This window comes from Stigmatopora argus, chromosome 6 (genome assembly GCF_051989625.1).
Source record: "Stigmatopora argus isolate UIUO_Sarg chromosome 6, RoL_Sarg_1.0, whole genome shotgun sequence".
NCBI lineage: Eukaryota > Metazoa > Chordata > Actinopteri > Syngnathiformes > Syngnathidae > Stigmatopora > Stigmatopora argus.
The window spans coordinates 12753371-12771494 of record NC_135392.1 but is presented as its reverse complement, the minus strand read 5'-3'; the positions used below and the strand labels follow the sequence as shown (position 1 = coordinate 12771494).

General features: G+C 39.5%; 3 protein-coding genes across 4 annotated transcripts in view; 2 read left to right on the top strand and 1 right to left on the bottom strand.

The window, feature by feature from the left end:
- The window catches only part of LOC144075220 (uncharacterized), a 64533-nt gene extending 61865 nt beyond the window's left edge, over nt 1-2668 (top strand). Inside the window, exons 9-12 of the mRNA XM_077602047.1 lie at nt 734-901; nt 965-1029; nt 2367-2449; nt 2536-2668. Coding sequence (XP_077458173.1) covers nt 734-901; nt 965-1029; nt 2367-2443 — 310 coding nt within the window. The 3' untranslated portion in view covers nt 2444-2449; nt 2536-2668. The remainder of the gene's footprint in view (nt 1-733; nt 902-964; nt 1030-2366; nt 2450-2535) is intronic.
- A 113-nt stretch (nt 2669-2781) lies between these two features.
- The window catches only part of tas1r3 (taste receptor, type 1, member 3), a 59492-nt gene continuing 44149 nt past the window's right edge, over nt 2782-18124 (top strand). For both annotated transcript variants that reach the window (XM_077602701.1, XM_077602700.1), the window contains exons 1-3: nt 2782-2893; nt 5183-5328; nt 9327-9406. In XM_077602701.1, the coding sequence (XP_077458827.1) occupies nt 2882-2893; nt 5183-5328; nt 9327-9406 (238 nt within the window). In that variant the 5' untranslated portion in view covers nt 2782-2881. The remainder of the gene's footprint in view (nt 2894-5182; nt 5329-9326; nt 9407-18124) is intronic.
- Nucleotides 6007-15505, bottom strand: errfi1a (ERBB receptor feedback inhibitor 1a). Its single transcript, XM_077602702.1, has 5 exons — nt 15289-15505; nt 12349-12552; nt 12182-12264; nt 10308-10982; nt 6007-8548 (listed from the first exon to the last, which is right to left on the bottom strand). The coding sequence occupies exons 2-5, from the start codon at nt 12498-12500 to the stop codon at nt 8202-8204; spliced, it is 1257 nt and encodes a 418-aa protein (XP_077458828.1). The 5' UTR covers nt 12501-12552; nt 15289-15505; the 3' UTR covers nt 6007-8201.

The following is an 18124-nucleotide window of genomic DNA, read 5'->3' as shown; positions in this document are numbered from 1 at the left end:
TATATATATATATATATATATATATATATATATATATATATTTATTTATTTATTTATTTACTACCTATTTACTTATGTCTTAAATGTATTTTCCTGTGTCTGTATTCTCACTCTCTTGCTCCTGTGACAATGAAATTTCCAGAATACGGGAAGAATAATAAAGTTATCTAATCTATAAAAAAGAATAATACGAATCCTATTTTTGGCTATAATAAAAGCCCACCCCTTCAAAGTTCTTAGAAACTTTGCCCAAGAGTGAGCATAAATGACCTTCACATGGAAAACGGTTCCTTGTCGTATTTCAGTAACTAAAATGTTAGTTTTTAGCCCTCTGATTATGGAGGAAAACAATTTGAAAAACTATTACTGCTGTCAGCGCAGCCATTTTGTAATCATGGGTAATAATGATGTCATGAGAAAAGGCAGGCAATCCAGGATGCTTGCATTTGATTAGCTACAATAATGGCATCATTTTTTTTAAACTTCTGCGCCGATGCATGTTTTTTCACAGGTCATTGACTGCCATTAGTGGCGAAAAATGTCCAATCCATTTTGACTGGAAGGGCTGGTATCGCCCAGTGAAATTGGATTGGACGTCTGTCACAGTCAATGCCAGTGAATGCGTAGTACTATTTTGATGTAGTTTTATCTACTTCCAGTGCCCTGTTTATATTTTAAATTCCGGAATTAAGCGCTTGATGTGAATGATTCTGATTGATTGTTTGCATCCTAGTTGCTATCAGTCAAATATCAACCAGTACAATGGCCTGCGATGCCAACACTTCCGCTGGGGCCCGGCCTTCTACGGAGCACTCTTTGGATCACTGGCGTTGGCCTTGTTATTGGCCGTAGTGATCGCCATTGTCGTCTTTGTGGTTAAACAAAGACGTTGCGGCTCTTGGTGAGTTAACGGATCATGAAAATGATCAAAATGATGGCGAAAATGATTGGTTTGTGTTTTCAGGGATATGTCAGATTCAACCGGATTTCTAGATTTTGAAGAAGACTACTTTGACTTCACCGGGAGAGGTATGTCGTGGTCTGACGGAACCGGCATTTTTAACACCGTGCTATTTTTCCGTGACCGGACGTTTGGTCGCCGGACTTTTGGTCGCCGGACGTTTGGTCGCGAACGTTTGGTCGCCGGACCCAAACAACCGGCAACCAAACGTCCGGCGACCAAAAGTCCGGCAACAAAACAAGGTAAAACAACACGGTCTACGCATCAATAAAAGCCGACAATGGCCATGAGCAGTTTCACTGAGCCGACGTGTGAGTGTATAAGAGTTTGTATGTACATGCGTTGTCCCTTTAAGAAGCTACGTCAGTCAGGGTCTTAACAAGTTCTCCAACAAAAAAAACAATAAAAGTCCGGGAAATTTGGAGCTTTTCTTTAGCCTAATAATTAATAGGCCATTAAGTATGACTAAATAATAATTCACAGTTTGTATTTAGGGAATTTGAGCAACAATTTTAAATGTTTATTATCAATAACCTTCCGGGCGACCAAACGTCCGGCGACCAAAAGTCGGGCGACCAAAAGTCGGGCGACCAAAAGTCCGGCGACCAAACGGCCTAGTACCCTATTTTTCCTTAGTTGACATTATGTCATAACAAAAGAAAATCAACTTCAGGAAATTACAAATTATTGTTTTAAATTTGAGTATTTTTGATTTGATCAAATGTTCATCCAAATACTTCAAAATACAAAATACTTAAAAAAAATCTTTTAGGAATATATTTTTAAATGAAGTGTCAAAAATGATTACTCACGTTGTTTTGGATAACTTTTGATATCATCCTGCAAAATTGCACTTTTAAAGAAAATAATTGTAATTCCAGCAATACCAATAAGTTTGTATTCCCCCTATTTGTTCTGCCCAAAATAGTCTTTTTATTTATATTATATTGTATTACATTATATAATATTGTATTATATTATATGATATGATATATTCTATTATATTATATAATATTGTATTATATAATATGATACGATATATTATATTATATATTATATTGTATTACATTATATTACATTACATTATATTTTTTATACAAAAATGACAATTTCTTAAGTGAAAAATATGTTTACAACACAAATACAGCTTCTTGTGTTTTGTATTTTCTTTCTGCCAAAATAGTTTTAATATAGTTCTTCTAAGATTAAGCTGTTGTTGTTATTTTTAAATAAATCAACATCAGACCATACTCTTCCAAAATAATAATGATTTTGTTCTCCCTCCTGATTTACGGTGTTATCTTTTAAAAAATGACATCAATTCCTCTTAAAAATATATGCATCTTTTAAAAAAATTGAAAATCTGACTTTTATCATAGAAATAATAAATCAGTTTGTTGTGCAGGACCTCACAATTTGGGAGTCTCGGGCATTTACACAACTGAGCGCTTCCGGCCGTTTCAAGAAAACCTCAATACATAGATACAGGTACGGTAATTTCATTTTAATTATTCCTAAATATAGTAACTGAAAATCTCACATGGCATCATCTAGACTTTTTTTTGTCTCTGCAGGTGACACCAAAACGTCCAATGTCACAACAGGATGAAGATAAAATAATGGAAAAATATAGAGATTTAATTTATAACTTCAGATCATGATTTTCTTTGTATTTTTTTTTGTGTGCAATAAATATTTTCTTTTGGATTTTTTAGTGAAATGTTTATTTTGGGAGAGAAAATGTAACAAAAAAATTAGAAAAGTTTTTTTTTTCCTTTTTTAAAGCACATTTTAATTGCAGGCTCTATTCAAAACACGGAACCATTTTGGGAACACACTTTTCCGGTACACCGACTAAATCGATGCACAAATAGAAAAATATGATTAAATGAGCACGTTTTATCAACGAAAGAGACCGGCATGAAAATATGGGTGAGTGCAAATATAAATAATATGCTTTTCTTTACACAATTCAGCTTACTAATTAAACTTAAAGTTTACTTAATTTTTCTGGCACTACTACCAGAAAAAGGTGACTTTTTTTCTTTTGGCCATTTAAATTTTGGACTGTGAAAAAAGTCATATAATAGCACATTAACGTTTTTTTTAACCAGGTAATTATTTGTCTACTGTTTTTTCTTTTAATTAAAATGCAAATACAATCGATTTTGTAGGATATGTTATTTTATTCATTCGTCAATCAAAACGTTTTAATTGAAATATTGCTACTTAATTAAAAAGTCATTCATCAAAATTAAATGAATGCAAAGTTCTTAATTAATTACATTATTTGTTCAACTGAGTCCAACGTTTTATTTCTTTTCCTAACGTAAAACTGCTTTTTATATACTTTGTCACTTCAACATTTAGCCAGTAGAGGGCAGGCTTGTCACAGTTATAATGACGTCACAATCTAATCCAATCCTGTTCATGTCTGATTATTTTTCTCATTTGCTGTATTTAATAATCGTTGTTGGTTCATGTGCTCGTCAATGTGTCGTAGTTCTCGTTACGTTAGTGATATTAAACATGCATTCAATAATAATAATTTCTTTTCTGTCTTGACCTGCTGCAGTCAATCATTAACCACACAGCTGCAGTTTTCTGTGTTAGATGGTTAAAAATTAACTGCTGAGCAATTGTCATATTTGAAAAATATGACAAATAATTCTTTTCACCAGAACGAAGTTCATTCCTTGCTCCCAGTTTAAATGGATTGGACGTCTACAACTGTCAATGAAGTAAAAAGAAACAAAAATTGCATATTTTCCGTTTTTTTCTTCAAGAAAAAATAATCCCCTCAGAATGAAAAATAACAATGGGTAGCCTATTTAAAGCAATCAATAAGAAAATAATTATTAACAGGATATAGCTTTTTTTACCCCCAATAGTAATAATAATAGGGTTTGTCAATGTATATGGTGGCTTAGTAAAAAGGGCTTTACAATTATTTTAATTTTGAATGTACATCTATATTATTTATTTTATTATTTTCAGTGTTTGTTTTAAAAAAAAAAAGTTCATTTTTGGAAAAACATCTTTTTGATGTTTTGCTGTCACAATAATACACAAGAAAATGGGTTTTAAATCGTAAAAGACAAAGAGACTTAAAACACGTCATATAAATAATGTTTTATTTTTCTTTCCTTTGCAAAAATGACTATGTATAAGAAAATAATGGAATTGTTAAATACTGTACACAGCATGGTGCTCTCTCTCTCTCTCTCCCAGTGCATGTCAACGTTCGTCTTCACCACAGCACAGAAATTACTAAAAAGTCTTGTTTTTGTTAAGTTTTTTTTGTTTGTTTTTGTTTTTTGTTATTTTCCATAATAAGACATTTGAATACCTTTTTAAGATTAAATAGTACCAGTGTATGTAAACATTTCTTTCCTCGGGTGGAGGGGCGGGAGTGACTTTTAAAGTCCAAGCAACATTGCGTTTGTGAGCAGAAACTACAAAAAAATATATATATTCTTCAATGACCGGTTGACCTTAGTTAGGAGTCCCCCACCTCTCCGAAAACGAACACCGTGTTCTTCTGTACGTGTGCTACATTTACAATCTCATCCTCGTGTGTCCATTAGGTAAGGCAAGAAGAATAAAAATTCACATGGATCTATATATATCTATATCTATGTATATATATAGATATATATCAGGGGTAGGGAACCTATGGCTCGGGAGCCACATGTGGCTCTTTTGATGGGTGCATTTGGCTCTTTGCTAACCTGTGAGCTAAAATATGGAAATTGCTGGTGACAGAACTGAGATATTACATCTAGAACTGCTTTAATCTTTTTTTTTGCAGTAGACTCTTATGGAATGCATCCTCTCTTTGATTAGCAACAGCATAAGAATCTTTTGAAAAATATTCAGTTTTTTTCCACTTTAAAAGTGGTAAAATTACAAAAAAAAAAGAAAAGGCACTCGTTTACATCTATGTATTTTGACTTTTAAATTCGTAGTATGGCTCACAAGGAATAACATTGGAAAATATGAATTGTTTGTGGCTCTCTTCGTCAAAAAGGTTCCCGACCCCTGAGATATATATATATATATATATATATATATATATATATATATATATATATATATATATATATATATTTATATATTTATATATTTTTATATATATATATATATATATATATATATATATATATATATATATATATATATATATATTCATCTTTTTTTCTTTTGTTTTTCTTTTCTCAGCCTTGGCTGCCGGCAGCCAAAGTTTGTGAGGACACACCCACTGCAATCATGTCAGGCAGGAATGCTTGTGCAGAACAGGAAAGACCACGCGGCGGAGGGTTCACCTCCATCGTCCCGGAGCCAAGCGCTCGGTCGGAAAACACCCGGTGAGACTCCATTTTGACGGCGGGCAACCGACAACGGAACTCGGACGTCGGTTGCGTCTGATCGGGAGTGTTAGGGCCACAAGGATATAAAGGGTCAAAATAGGACATTTAGGCCTATTTTAAATTGGTGAGAAAACAAAATACATTTTTGGGGCGGAAATCATTTTTGGGAAATACTTTAAAATAATTCCTTAAATTAAGGGAAAAGCAAGACGAAAAAAAACTTTCATAGAAAAAAGTTCAATGAAGAACAAAAAGGCAAAACTATTATTTCTTCATACGTAGAAAAAGAAATCTCGATTAATTTAGGGAGTCGCTTATCTAGCGTCTAATTAAAGTGTATTTTTTTAAATGATAAGCAAAAAAAAATCTTCCTGAAGAAAAATAACCTAAAAGTAAAAGTTCATTATAAACTAAAATTGGGGGGCAAATTGCAAAAAAGCAAACATTGTATAATTTTTTTCAGTTTTTGTCCGAGGTTAAGGATATTTTTTTAAATAAATACTGTAATTAATACTTGTTTTAACAAAAAAAATATTTTTTAGAGGAGATATTGATGAAAAAAATCATTTTAAACTTTCAATTTTAATGTACTATTGTTTTCCTTGTGTCCCTAGTACTCCGTTGTAGTTGTTCAGCACAAAATAAAATTTAAAAAAAATTAAAAAGCGGACAAAGTGAAATGGAGGATTGATATTGAAGGGAGGTAGCATATGTGTTCCAAACAATGACTCACAGCTTGACCACTAAACATAAAAACAGAATAATTTCAGTAAGAATACATTCACTAAAGCTGGGCATACACTGTACGGACTTTGTCAGAGTTTACGATCAAACTATCGCTTCCGTCCCGTAAATGTCAGGAGAGCGCTTTCAAAGTGTTGCTGTCAAAAAACCAAAACAAAAATCAAGCGAAAGACTAGGAATGCTACCAGTAAAAAAAAAAAACAGCACTGTATACATCTCTCTACTGTGTCACGTATACGTTTATTTGACAGTGTATGTCTAGCTTCAAGGCGACGTTCTCTCTCTGTGCAACCTCCAAAACCAAAAAGGAAAATAAAATTTAAACCAGTAACAAGTACTTTCGCGAGTGGAACACCTGACAGGATTTTTCTTTTCATGGAACATTTGGAAAGAGTCAATTTTTCATCTTTTAGAGGTAGTATCAAAGCCATAAACGAGTCCCCAAAGTAAAGTAGAAGTAAAGTTAAGTCTACACACCACCGTTTGTTTGATTGCCTTTTTTTCATGATTTTTAAAAAATAGACATGTATTTTTGCTTCCCTTATTATGCTGTCTAGGAAGTGTCAGGCAATTTAAAAATTACAAACGCTATGGAAAAGAAAAATATATATAAATGCAAGATTACCACAATGGACTGGACTATACTTAAAATATTAAGGCAGGTAGTCGCAAATATTTTAAGTCTGTGTGTTGTGGCCATTTTGCATTCACTTTGCGGTTATTGACATTCATATGCGTATGGAAGTTGTAAATTGCCTAACAGTTCCTAGCCGCCGTACCTTCATTTTCAATTGCCATGTTATGTTTTGAAATGATCTCATGTTTTTATCTGATAAAAACCTTGCATTTGAAAACAGGTGTGTGGAAAAGGAAACAATACTGGCATGTGTAGGCTTTTTAATCTACTTTAAATGGTGCACGTGAGAACACGGTAGTGCCAAGTTTTAAAGGCCTAGCAGCCACGCCCGACAAGTGTGATAGCACGTTCTTTAAAACAAACAAAAAAACAAAAAAAGACTTCTTTTACGGATCCCGTTCGGCCATTTTTGAGGCTGGGAAAGCCGCACTTGACTTTCCTGGAAGGAACACGCTAGGCACGAGCGTTGGCGAGTTAGGAGAAAAAAAACGATGATCATCCTCTCACTTACAGTAAATATTCAAGTGCTAAAATCCTTCATTTGACCCTAAATAACGAACAATTTAAGGGATGGGCTAAATTAACACAAGCAGTGGTACGTTTGCTTTCTCCAGTGGTGTGCGAAAGAATTGCCAAATTTAAAGCTGCGCATCATGTTCATTCATTTCAATTTCTGAACCGCTTTATCCTCATTAGGTTTGCGGGGGGTGCTGGAGCCTATCCCAGCCGATCGCGGGGCACAAGGAGACAGACAACCATGCACACTCAGCCCGATACTCAGGGGGCAATCTAGAGTGTCCAATCAGCCTATCATGCGTGGTTTTGGAATGTGGGAGGAAACCGGAGGAAACCCACGCAAGCCCGGGGAGAACATGCAAACTCCACACAGATGGACACGACCTGGATTTGAACCCAGGACCCCAGAGCCGTGAGGCCGACGCGCTAACCACTCGCGCCACCCGCTGCAGATCATGTTTATTCATTTCCTTCCTGTCAAAATAGATGTGGACATCCCTCGCCATCATAGGCACTGGATGAGTTAAAGTGGCTTTAACTTGAACTTGTAAATCCAATCGCATATAACTCTTAAGTGCAATACATCAGTACTTGGTTTAAAAAAAAAAAAGTAAATCACTGCTCTAACGGGTGCTCTGAATCCAACTGGAGACCAATCTAGAATGAACCTAACCACGAATCGATGAATACGCCCATCCCTAGTAAGTGTCGGACAGTTACATTACTGACCTTTCGTCCCTAGCGAGATAAAAAGCAGCAATACATGACAGTCCACTTTCCAGACGCAAAACACTGAAAGTGAGAGCTTCGAGGCCCACTTGCACCTTCCGGACAGTAAAAAATTTTCCAGTGACATCCAAATACGTCCAAAGTTAAAGAACGTGACCTGCGGCCAGCGGCGTCGGCAGGAACTGGACGCGCCTCGTTCAGTATCTAAAACTAAAAGCAGCAGTTTGGAGAGAGGCGAGGGTCCTCAAACGAGATCCACGGGCGCTTTCTGCCGGTTGGGGAAGTCCCAGTCCGAGCCTGGGTTCTCAAAATCCCACAGAAGGTAGTAATGAGTGCTGCTGACCTTGTTCCCCTCCTTGTCCACGATAGGCAAGATGCAAGGCGAGCCTTCGCTATTCTGTCTCTGTAAACCCCGACGCACGTAGTTGGGGTCCGACGCAAAGCTTTGGGTGGTGGGCATCACGCCGTTAGTGTACATGGGGAGACTCTTGGGGCTGGGGGTGCGGGAGCTGCCCAAGGGGTCCCTCGGGGGGAGCTTTGGCGGCTTGTCTTCGTCACTGTACGACACCTCGGCTGACCAGCGGCGGAGGTCTGGCGGGGGGGGAAAAAGCAAAACAAACATGAATGAGTAAATTTAATCTGTAAAGATAACATTTTTCTTCAAGCGGAATCAATATGGGAATGAACTCTTTCTTCCAATACCTCATTGTAGAAATTTAAAACATAACATGTTTAATGTCGCACAATTGGGACAGTGCACGTTTTTTGTAGGCCTCATTTTTATTCCCGCAAAACAATGACGTGGAGTCAGAGAAGGCCTGGCTAGCCTCCACTGCCGTCGTGGACAGAAAAAAATGAATAGAATGGTTGTATTTTTGACCGATTAAACAAAAACAATGGTCAGTTTTTATATTTTTTTCAAACTTTCACATTTACCTTCAAAATATTAGAGAATAGACGACGGAAAGGACAGAGCAACGTAGTGTAGCAGCGCCTTTGTCTGATTGCCAGATTTGACTGGGCGGTGTTTCTCTCTTTATGTCGCTATTCAATGTTCCAATATGAAGATGAACCAAATTGCCGTGGTTTTGCCCATTTTGTAATGATCCGTGTTTTTGCCAGCAATTATATATCACTCATGTGCTACTTGCGCCTTTCAATCGGTAGCTATGTACCATTGAGGAGGCCGGTTTAGCAGCCAGGGGGCGCTCATGATGCCAAAGATTGAAAGTGTAATAAGCAATTAACAGGTAGAGGATGCAGATGACAAATTTCCAGTTACGGAAAGGTCATTTTAAATGCTGAAAAGACGCAAAACATACAGAAACAGGACTGACCAAAGACCATTTACTGATTTCTATCGAGACAGACGGACTTTCAAAACTCAAGGCACAAAAGGAAGACGTTCGCTCAGAAGGAACGGCGTGTGGACGTCTTTAACAAGTAAAGGTAAGACCATAATAACATTTATTTTTGAATGAACCGTGATTTTTTCGTGACACATTTTGTACGCGTAAATGATGACGTCAAATTTAAAAAAAGGTCCAATTATTTGAAATGTCATATGAATGAACAGATTTTCTTTTGAAACGTTTATTTGAGCTGAAACGTTTGACTTTGAGCATGTGTGAAGGTGTCTGTTCGTGTATGTGACCTTGACACTGATTCATGTGTTTTGCAAAAGAGCATACAATGTGAAAAACGGTGGCTTTGTAAATATGCATGTTTACTGTAAAATATGATTTCAAAGTCATATGATCACTATGATCTATATGATGAGCACACAGGATGATAAGTAATGTGAAGAGTCTTCTCATGATAGTTTGTTTATTTTTCTTCCCCTCCTTTAAGTAACTCATTGCAATTTGTGGGAAAGTGACGCTGTGCTGAGTAAAGTCTCTTAATCCAAAAGAAGGCGTCACTCTGGTATAAAATCTGGGGACTCATTTTGGAAATACAACCCAATAAAAAATAAGGGGAATAGCCATAACGCCAAATCAAATACAATTTTTGGGCCAAGTTTAGATTTCAAAAATTGAACTCCTCAGTAAATTAGTGTTGGTGTGGGAAACGCGAATTTTGTTTCTTTTTGTTGTTGTCATTGCATTCCTCTTTCTGACCAATGAAATCTCTGAAAGATCTCGACATTTGAAGTAAGTACGACTTCGGTGAAGTAGTTTGAAGTCCACTAAGTACTGAGGGTTTTAAACATTGTAACACCAGCGAAATTGGTTGAGTTGAAATTTCAAGTTAAACCAACTCCTTGTGTTAGTTTTTAACTCTGTGCTCTTCCCTTTGTATAAAATGAGAAAAGAACCAAATCATAATCGACCCGATGTAAAATAGCTACCTTTGGGATGATAGTGCGAGGGATCTGCCGTCTTGTTTGACCGCGGTGGGATTGGCGGGGGAGCCTCTGACGAATCGGCGTTGTAGGCAATGCGGTTGTGGCAGGTGAAACGCTGTGGGGAAGGTTTGTTTAAGGATCCGGCCGGTCCCGAGTGAGAGCGCCGTACTCTGCGCTGAGCTTTGTCCTGCTGCCGTTGGCAGCCCGCCGCTAAGTCCTGACGCCGATGCTGCGGCGCGGGAAGCTGTTGAGGTTGGCTTTGCCTGGGGTCTTGCGGTCCCGAAGGCCCGTCGTAGTACGCGTGGTTAATCCGTCCGCAGTCCCTGAAGCTCCTCCGACCGGGGAGCCCCATCCAAAAGGGGGAAGGTTTGGAACACTGATCCGACACCAGGCGGCAGCTCTCGTCCGTGCTGGTGAAGAACTCCACCTCGTTGTCCATGGCCTGCTCGGACGAGAGGTCGCCGGGGGGCGGAATGGGTGGAAGGGGCTTGGAGCACCGGCCCGGGGTCTGCGGCGGACTGCCGCACTCGTACACGGAGAGACGTTGGAATGAGGGGACCACCTGGTCGTCATCCACCGGACTCGGAGTGGACGCTTCGGTGCTGCAGGTCAAAGAGAGAATCGAAGGCCGGGACTTCTTGGGAGGTAATTTGTGGCTGCTGGAACCGGGTTTATGTCCTGCCAGGGGAGCCGCAATGACACATTTCAACATTAGTCATGGAAACGGACACGCACAAAAATACATTCTTGACGGACCGAAAGCAAAACAAGAAGGGAAAACGTGGATTGTGAGTAAAGTGCACGTTTCAGTTTCTACTGACGGCGATGGACATCAAAGCTACAGTGATTTCCCCTTTTGACTCTTTAGATCTTTAGATATCTTTTCCACTGGCGCTAAAGGAAGAGAGACAACAACAACCAAACCGACCCTCACGTGACAGATGGTTGGTTAAGTATTCCATTTTTTTAGACTGGGTAGTGAAAAAAATAATGTTTAGAAACAAAAAAATGACACTGTCGATGAATGCAGCCATTGTGTGACGTCAGTTTTAACCCCTGTGCATGCGGATGGGCATCTTCAGAACAGATTCATGGGTTAACGGATACAAATGTCATCACGAAGAAGAGTGGTTAATCTGGGACACCCGCATTTGGTTGGCCAAAATAGTATTCCCATTGATTAAATGTCTGCCTCCATGTTGGATGGACACTTCCTGGAAATACTCACTTCTATTTAGCGCTTTCTTCACTTTTACATGTTAGAAACATGTAATTCTGTGTTTTTTTCAATTTAATGAATAAGATTATTTCTGCCTGGATGGGCATGATGGAGGTGGTCTTTCTCTTAAAGCTTTTATTAGGGACACCAATTCATTTTAGTCAAAAGATTTTTTTTTTTAAACGGGTTCACATACTATGTGGGCATCCCCTTTTGGGTCACGTGAGCCACAATATTAATACTAACAATTTTAACCAAAATGTGATGCCCTCCTGTGTGAACGATGGGTCCCAATCACTTGTGGCTTGGCTGGAAAGAGTTAAGATCTTAGGTTTCAAACTAATACAACAGGATCACCCAAAAAAAGACGCGGGTGTCGCTGCACACATCTTCAATCATTGTGGTTGTCGTTTGCGATCCTGGTAGTGGTTCTAGTAAATCACTTCACTAAATAAGGTAACCAAAACATTAAGCGCAAACATGCAACCACAATCATCATAATCCAAGTATTTTAATGACTACTTTTCTGATATCGTCGGCATTATTATCTATGTTTTGGACACAGCTTCTCGTGTTGGATCTCGTTAGGTCGTGAAGGTGCATCTATTGTCCTAAGTCAATTTACATGTCGACAGCATTCTTAAAAAAAAGTACTTACTTTCGTAGCTGAGCGATGGGGGACTCTTGTGCTGGCTGTGGGGGCCCTGATCCGCGTGTGCAGATTTCATAGTGAAGTAGAAGCTGTCAAGGATAAAAGCAGTTACTCCCGTGCACTTGGACCACGTAACATTCCGTCCTCAGCGAGAATTCCCCCGGTGTGCTCACTTGTCCGGGTCGCGGGAACAACTCCACGTTGACTTGGATCCAGCCATGCTGTGACAGTAGCTGCCCCGTAGGAAGGGGTGTTCTACGGGAAAAGATGTCTCCTGGGTAGTCAGGCCCACCGTGGACATGCTCCAGGCGCCCTCGGGCCGCATCAAAGCCAGGGAACGCTCGGATCTTTGGCCCGGCTGGCTGCCACCGCTCTACCTGCCACGGCCCCAAAATACATCAATCAAAGGGGGGAAAGTAAAAACTAAGCGCAAAAGCAGGTGCATGGAAGAGCCAGAATGACATGTTTTGATAGAAAGCAAATCCGCAGATGGGAAATATTGAGTAACCGTGACCGGAGTGGTACGCGAGTTGAATTCTGCAAAAGATTGGATGCATGTTTGTTTATTGGCGCTAACGGCAGACAACCAGTTGTTTACTCCTAGCTGTTGACTACTAGTGTACAGAAGCCAAGACAAAGAGTCTGCGCTTTCTGTCACTCCAATCCAGCCGGGCCTGAAGTGAGAGAAGGAGGAAGGGGCTCCTCCTTTTACCAGAACCCCACCTGATGTTGCAACATCTCGTGTCAAATGACCTGAATGTTTGCGTCATGTCAAACATGTGTCAGGGCTGTGTAAACCGTGTCTGCAATAGTAGACTCCAGGAGCGTATCAATTTTGTCCCCCATGAAAACGCACCACTGACCAAAATCCTGATGCGATTTGACTGGATGAACCTGTTTGCTATTTCACAATAGGTCGTGAAATAACGCGCAAAGCAGCAGGTGGCTTTCCGTGGAAGTGCTCATATCGCATCACCTGCGTGGTGTCCACGGTCTAGCAATGTCCGAGTGATGAGTGAGAATAACTCCAGCCCCCTCCCCTTGTAATAACCCGTTCCTTGCCTCCCGTGAGACGTATTTATGCACGGCTGTGACAGCTGCTAGGAAACAAAAGCCCTAAAACAACAGGAAGCACGGGGGCATTGGTCACTGCCGAACTGCGCCGACGCCGTCGGGGCCTGGCAGCTTCGCCAATTCGCGGATTCGGTTCGGCGGGCCAGCGGGTTACGGGAAGCAATATGATCCTCGATAATGAACCCCCAGGGGCTCGTGCTTCCTCTTGCAACAGGTGCAAAGACGGTTCATCCTGGCACTCCACCACCGGAGCACTTACAGGCGACGGTATTAAAACAAACCACACGTGGCAGGGCAAACTGTGGAAACGCTTTGTTTGGATCATTGGACAATCCAACGGAGTATCATGGAGTTATTGATTGTACACTCCAGGATACCTTTTCCAAAGTCTTGATTAGACTACCTGAAACCAAAGAAGTCCTCTAACACTGAAGAAGGCTGTCTACCCTTTTGGTACCTTGTTTTGGAAACTCCAGACTTCTTGCCATGTTCATTCCAGTACTAGACACTATTTTTCCCATCCCTCTGTGAGTTATTGCCGTGGAGGACAGATTTTCTTAGCTCAAAAGATACATGATCGAATAATAGGGTTAAAAAACAGAGTCAGCTAGGCTAGATTCGCACTGCAATTCAGATTTGCAGGTGAACGAAATATGTCCGTAATGTCACATTTCCGCCGTCACACTTTTGTGGCAATTTTATACTACTGGAGCCAACATCTTCATAACATGATGCTCCACATGTAGTATCAAGACGAAAAAGAAATTGAGATTCTTCGTCACACATAATTTCATGCACAACTCAATCGAGCTATTTGATGCATTTTTACTCAACTCAAATTACCACATGATCAATAAATACCGTCTCCATGAGTCTATTGATGACGCATCCAACATTCAAATATTCAGTGGATGTGTGTAGGAGATACTGATTAATCAAATTACTGTAACAAAGGCTCCGATGCCCTTTGCCCCAAGCAAAAAGATGTCAAGCTACCAAAACATTGGAAATAGTAGTTTATAGTATGTTTTGGGTTTTTTTTAGATTGGGAAGAGATCAATAATAAACTACAGAGAATTTTCCAAAGCGAGTTCTTTGTGTGGCATATGTCTCGGTCTAAAATTTTGTACCTCACCAAATATTGTTAATAAATATCAATACCATAGTACCAAACTGCAAAGCTTTTGTGCACAATGAACTAGTCTTTGCAGAGGTTCAAGAATATGTCACCGAGCTATGTTACGACAGTATACCAATTCTCATTTTAATGTTTTATATTTATAGCCTGTAACTATGACTTTAAGGCGTTAGAATAGATTAGTGATATCCTGTAGCCCAAAAAAAACAGAACTCTATTGTATACTTAAAACAAACAAACAGAGTATCTCTCATTGAGTAAAAACCTGTTTTTTAAAAATAGACAAGGTATTCTCAAATCGTTTCTTTTGGGGATACCGTCCCCAACGAGGATGTTTCTAAAACCCAGGTAGGTAAAGTGACAGCAAAAGAGGCGCGCTAGATAAAGGAGGAGGGAGTTGCCGCCCCCGCCAAACGACACCCCTGCAGCGGTTTCCGAGCAACCATACCCGCTTTACCTGTGCGGCAAGCACGCAGCAGCGCACACCCCCTCACTTTACCGGATTTAGACAATCGTGGTTAAAAGCCCTCTAGCAGCGGGGTTAAGTCACGCCACGCACAACACAGGCACACTTTTTTTTCTGCTATCATACGGCACGCAAATAAATCGGGATCGATCTTTAACAGCACATGCCTAAGGAGGTGTGCCCCAGGTTTCCTGAGCATCCATTGTAAAATAAAATAAAAATTGGTGTAATTTGAATACAGTGAGAAAAGTGGTGTATTTGTTATGATAGTCGTCTGTGCAATAATTCAAGCTGTTTGTTGTCGTTGCGTATCATCCAAACATTTGAAATTAACATGAACTCAGCTCAGCCATCACTCAATGATGCCTGACATCAACATGGCGAGACAAAAACAAAGTCGCACACTTGACACATGTCTCAAACTGCAAAACTCACCAAGAGAAACGCTCCTCCAGGGACCCCCGTCCCCCAGCAAAAAAAATATTTAAAAAACAAAAAATAAATGTGCCTTTTAGAAGGCTCCAATCAAACTCCTTGTTGGCTCCTAAGACAGCTCCGTTTTGTTTGTAATGTACAGCTTGTTTGGAGTTAACATCGGGGGGCCAGCAGACGCTTAAGAATGGCTGACTCTCCCCCCCACCCTCGCACAATGTGACACTTTTAGATGAAGTGTTGAATGGGAGCGAACTGACGTCTTATAGGCTGCAGTCATGAGAAGAGACGCCCTGGCCCTCCCCACAGTCGCACGCTCTCACTTAAAGGCGCACGCCTCCATTTTTATTTATTCTTTTCTGCAAGTGGCTGCAATTTCTTCAACGCTTCGACTTATGGCTTTAACATTTGAAACTAAAATTGCATCAAAATAAATACAAAGCCCTGTTCCTGATAGATCTTTTATGTAAATAATCCAATAGTTTGAAGACAAAAAAGCTGTGTAACGGCAGCGTCTATTCAAAATAAAATGTTTACGCAACTTAACGCTGATGTGATGCAGGAGTTAGTTATTTTCACAAAGGCAAAATAGTAGAACGCAACAACGACCGTCGACTCTTAACGTGCCTAACCGCTATCTTGCTAACACAAACAACAGCATTTGAATTAAACTAACTATTGACAATAAAAAACAAATAATCAGTGACAGCATATCAGATGTTTAGGTAAAATAGCAAATTGCCAATGCTCAATATAGCCTGCCTCTAATTGACCTCAATGCAACGAGCACTCGTGTACATACTGCAGTGTGTTGTGTTCAGGTGCAACTCCAAAAAATGAGGACAAATAATTGTCCTGCTTTTAACCGCCCTGAACGAGGCATTTAATTGAAGGACTGCCTATTTAAAGAAGGACATATGGATAACCACCATTCAATCTTTTCTGACACTGATTGTCTTCCGTTTGTCATCATTTTAATCATATACATCACACCAACGATTATGAATATCAAATGCTTTTATGTACTCAGGTCGCTTAAATTTGACGTGTTCTGACCAAAATCATTTCAGTTAACTCTCTTATTGCCAATCTGGTTTTAGCAGGGGATTCCCAACCAGGGTGCCGTGGCACTCTTGCATGCCAAAAGTGATCGCAAGTAATTATGCAACCTTGCAAATATTCTCGCCGCTCTAAAACGACAATGGGTTAAAGATTTCCCGATCGCTGATTTAAGCGGTTGTATAACATATTCTTGTACTTTGATAGTAGCATCGTTTATTCATTCATATTTCCATAATGAGATCAAAATTGAATCAGGAAACAATATCGAATACATGCCAGATTTCTTATTAATCAATGTTATACTGTAAGTACCTTCTATAAGTCGAATGACACTCGGTAACACGTAGAATGCCGACGACTTCCTGGTTCACAGAGGATGTATGAACAGGTAGGCAGTGCCAAGAATAACATGTTTTACAGAAGGATCCGGCAATTATCCATCTTTGTCTTTTTTTGTAGTCACACGACATCTTGCAATCAGATTTACAACGTCAGTGCTAGGTCATGGTGTGACGTACAAAATACTTAAGGGCCAACGACAATCGTACAGTTACCGAAAAATACGGGAAGAGCGTTTTTCTCCAATTAAAACAAATGAATCAAATTAAGCAAATGCAGTGTACCTGATGAGAGAATATTGTGTAATTTACATGACCACATTTCCACCCAATGCACAGCTCTTTTCTTCGGCACAATAAAAACAACCACAAGCGCACACACTTATTGTACCTGCCCACACGCCGTGTGCCGCCACTTGCACAAAGCCGACATTGTTGTGTCGCACAGCGTACCAGATCGCCCCAAGCTTTTTTTTGTCTGGCTTATCCTGTTTGCTATTGGCCTAATATAATGTTAAGCCACACCACGTTGGAATTAAGAGGGTGAACAAAGGTGGCAGACTCATTTAAAGTAGCAAAGATTGCAGTTTTGCGGCAAAGTTCATTTGTTTACAAGCGCGGCGTACTTTTCACACATTTGAAGGGAGTGGTAGGAGTAGTTTGGATTGGTGGCGAAGGGAATCGTCCTATTCAACCTGATTGTGGCGCAACCTGTCCTCTTTTCTAGGCCTGGGCAATACATTAGTTTATTATTAAATCAGTTTAGTTTTTTGTAGCTTTTAATAATCATTAAATTATTAATTTTAAAAAATAATGATTAATATACTATATAGTATTTTTAATTCTTATTGTATTTTTATATATTCTTTGAATAAATACATTTATAAATGAATACAATCATGAAAATACAATTGAGTTCACTAAAAGATAAATGGTCACCTGTTTTCTTAATTCATTGGATTTTAACTCATAGCTTGCCATTGACAGTTAATGAGTTAAGATGAATCCAGTTTGAATTCTGCATTCAGTTTGAATAATGCAACTTGAATGGAACTATGTCACCCTTACCAAAGCAGGCTAAATAAACGCGCGCGGTGACACGCAGGCTAACCAAACACCCAAACAATGGCGACAATCACTGCATGTGTTGAATCAATAGTGGCCCAAAGCAGAGGTGAATGTGTGTGTGTGTTGAAAGGACAGATTGTTCTTGTGTCTAAGTTTGTAAATGCTTCACAGCTCCGGCACAACGGGCCCCCCTAAGACCCCAAAGGCTTATCATTACATTGACGGCCCCAACATGGACACATTCTAATTTTGAGCACATTTCAGGGAGTCCTCAGGGGCCAGAAATAAGGCTGTATTGCTCTCCAGTAGAAAATGTCAGATTGTGTGTCATTCAAAACACCAAACCTGAAATTGAATTATAATGGAACAGT

Coding starts and splice junctions, on each gene's coding strand:
- errfi1a (XM_077602702.1), bottom strand. CDS start 12,500: ATGCGGCCCGAGGGCGCCTGGAGCATGTCCACGGTGGGCCTGACTACC. Junction 12,265..12,348: donor TGTTCCCGCGACCCGGACAA/GTGAGCACACCG, acceptor TATCCTTGACAG/CTTCTACTTCACTATGAAAT. Junction 10,983..12,181: donor CCCATCGCTCAGCTACGAAA/GTAAGTACTTTT, acceptor CTCCCCTGGCAG/GACATAAACCCGGTTCCAGC.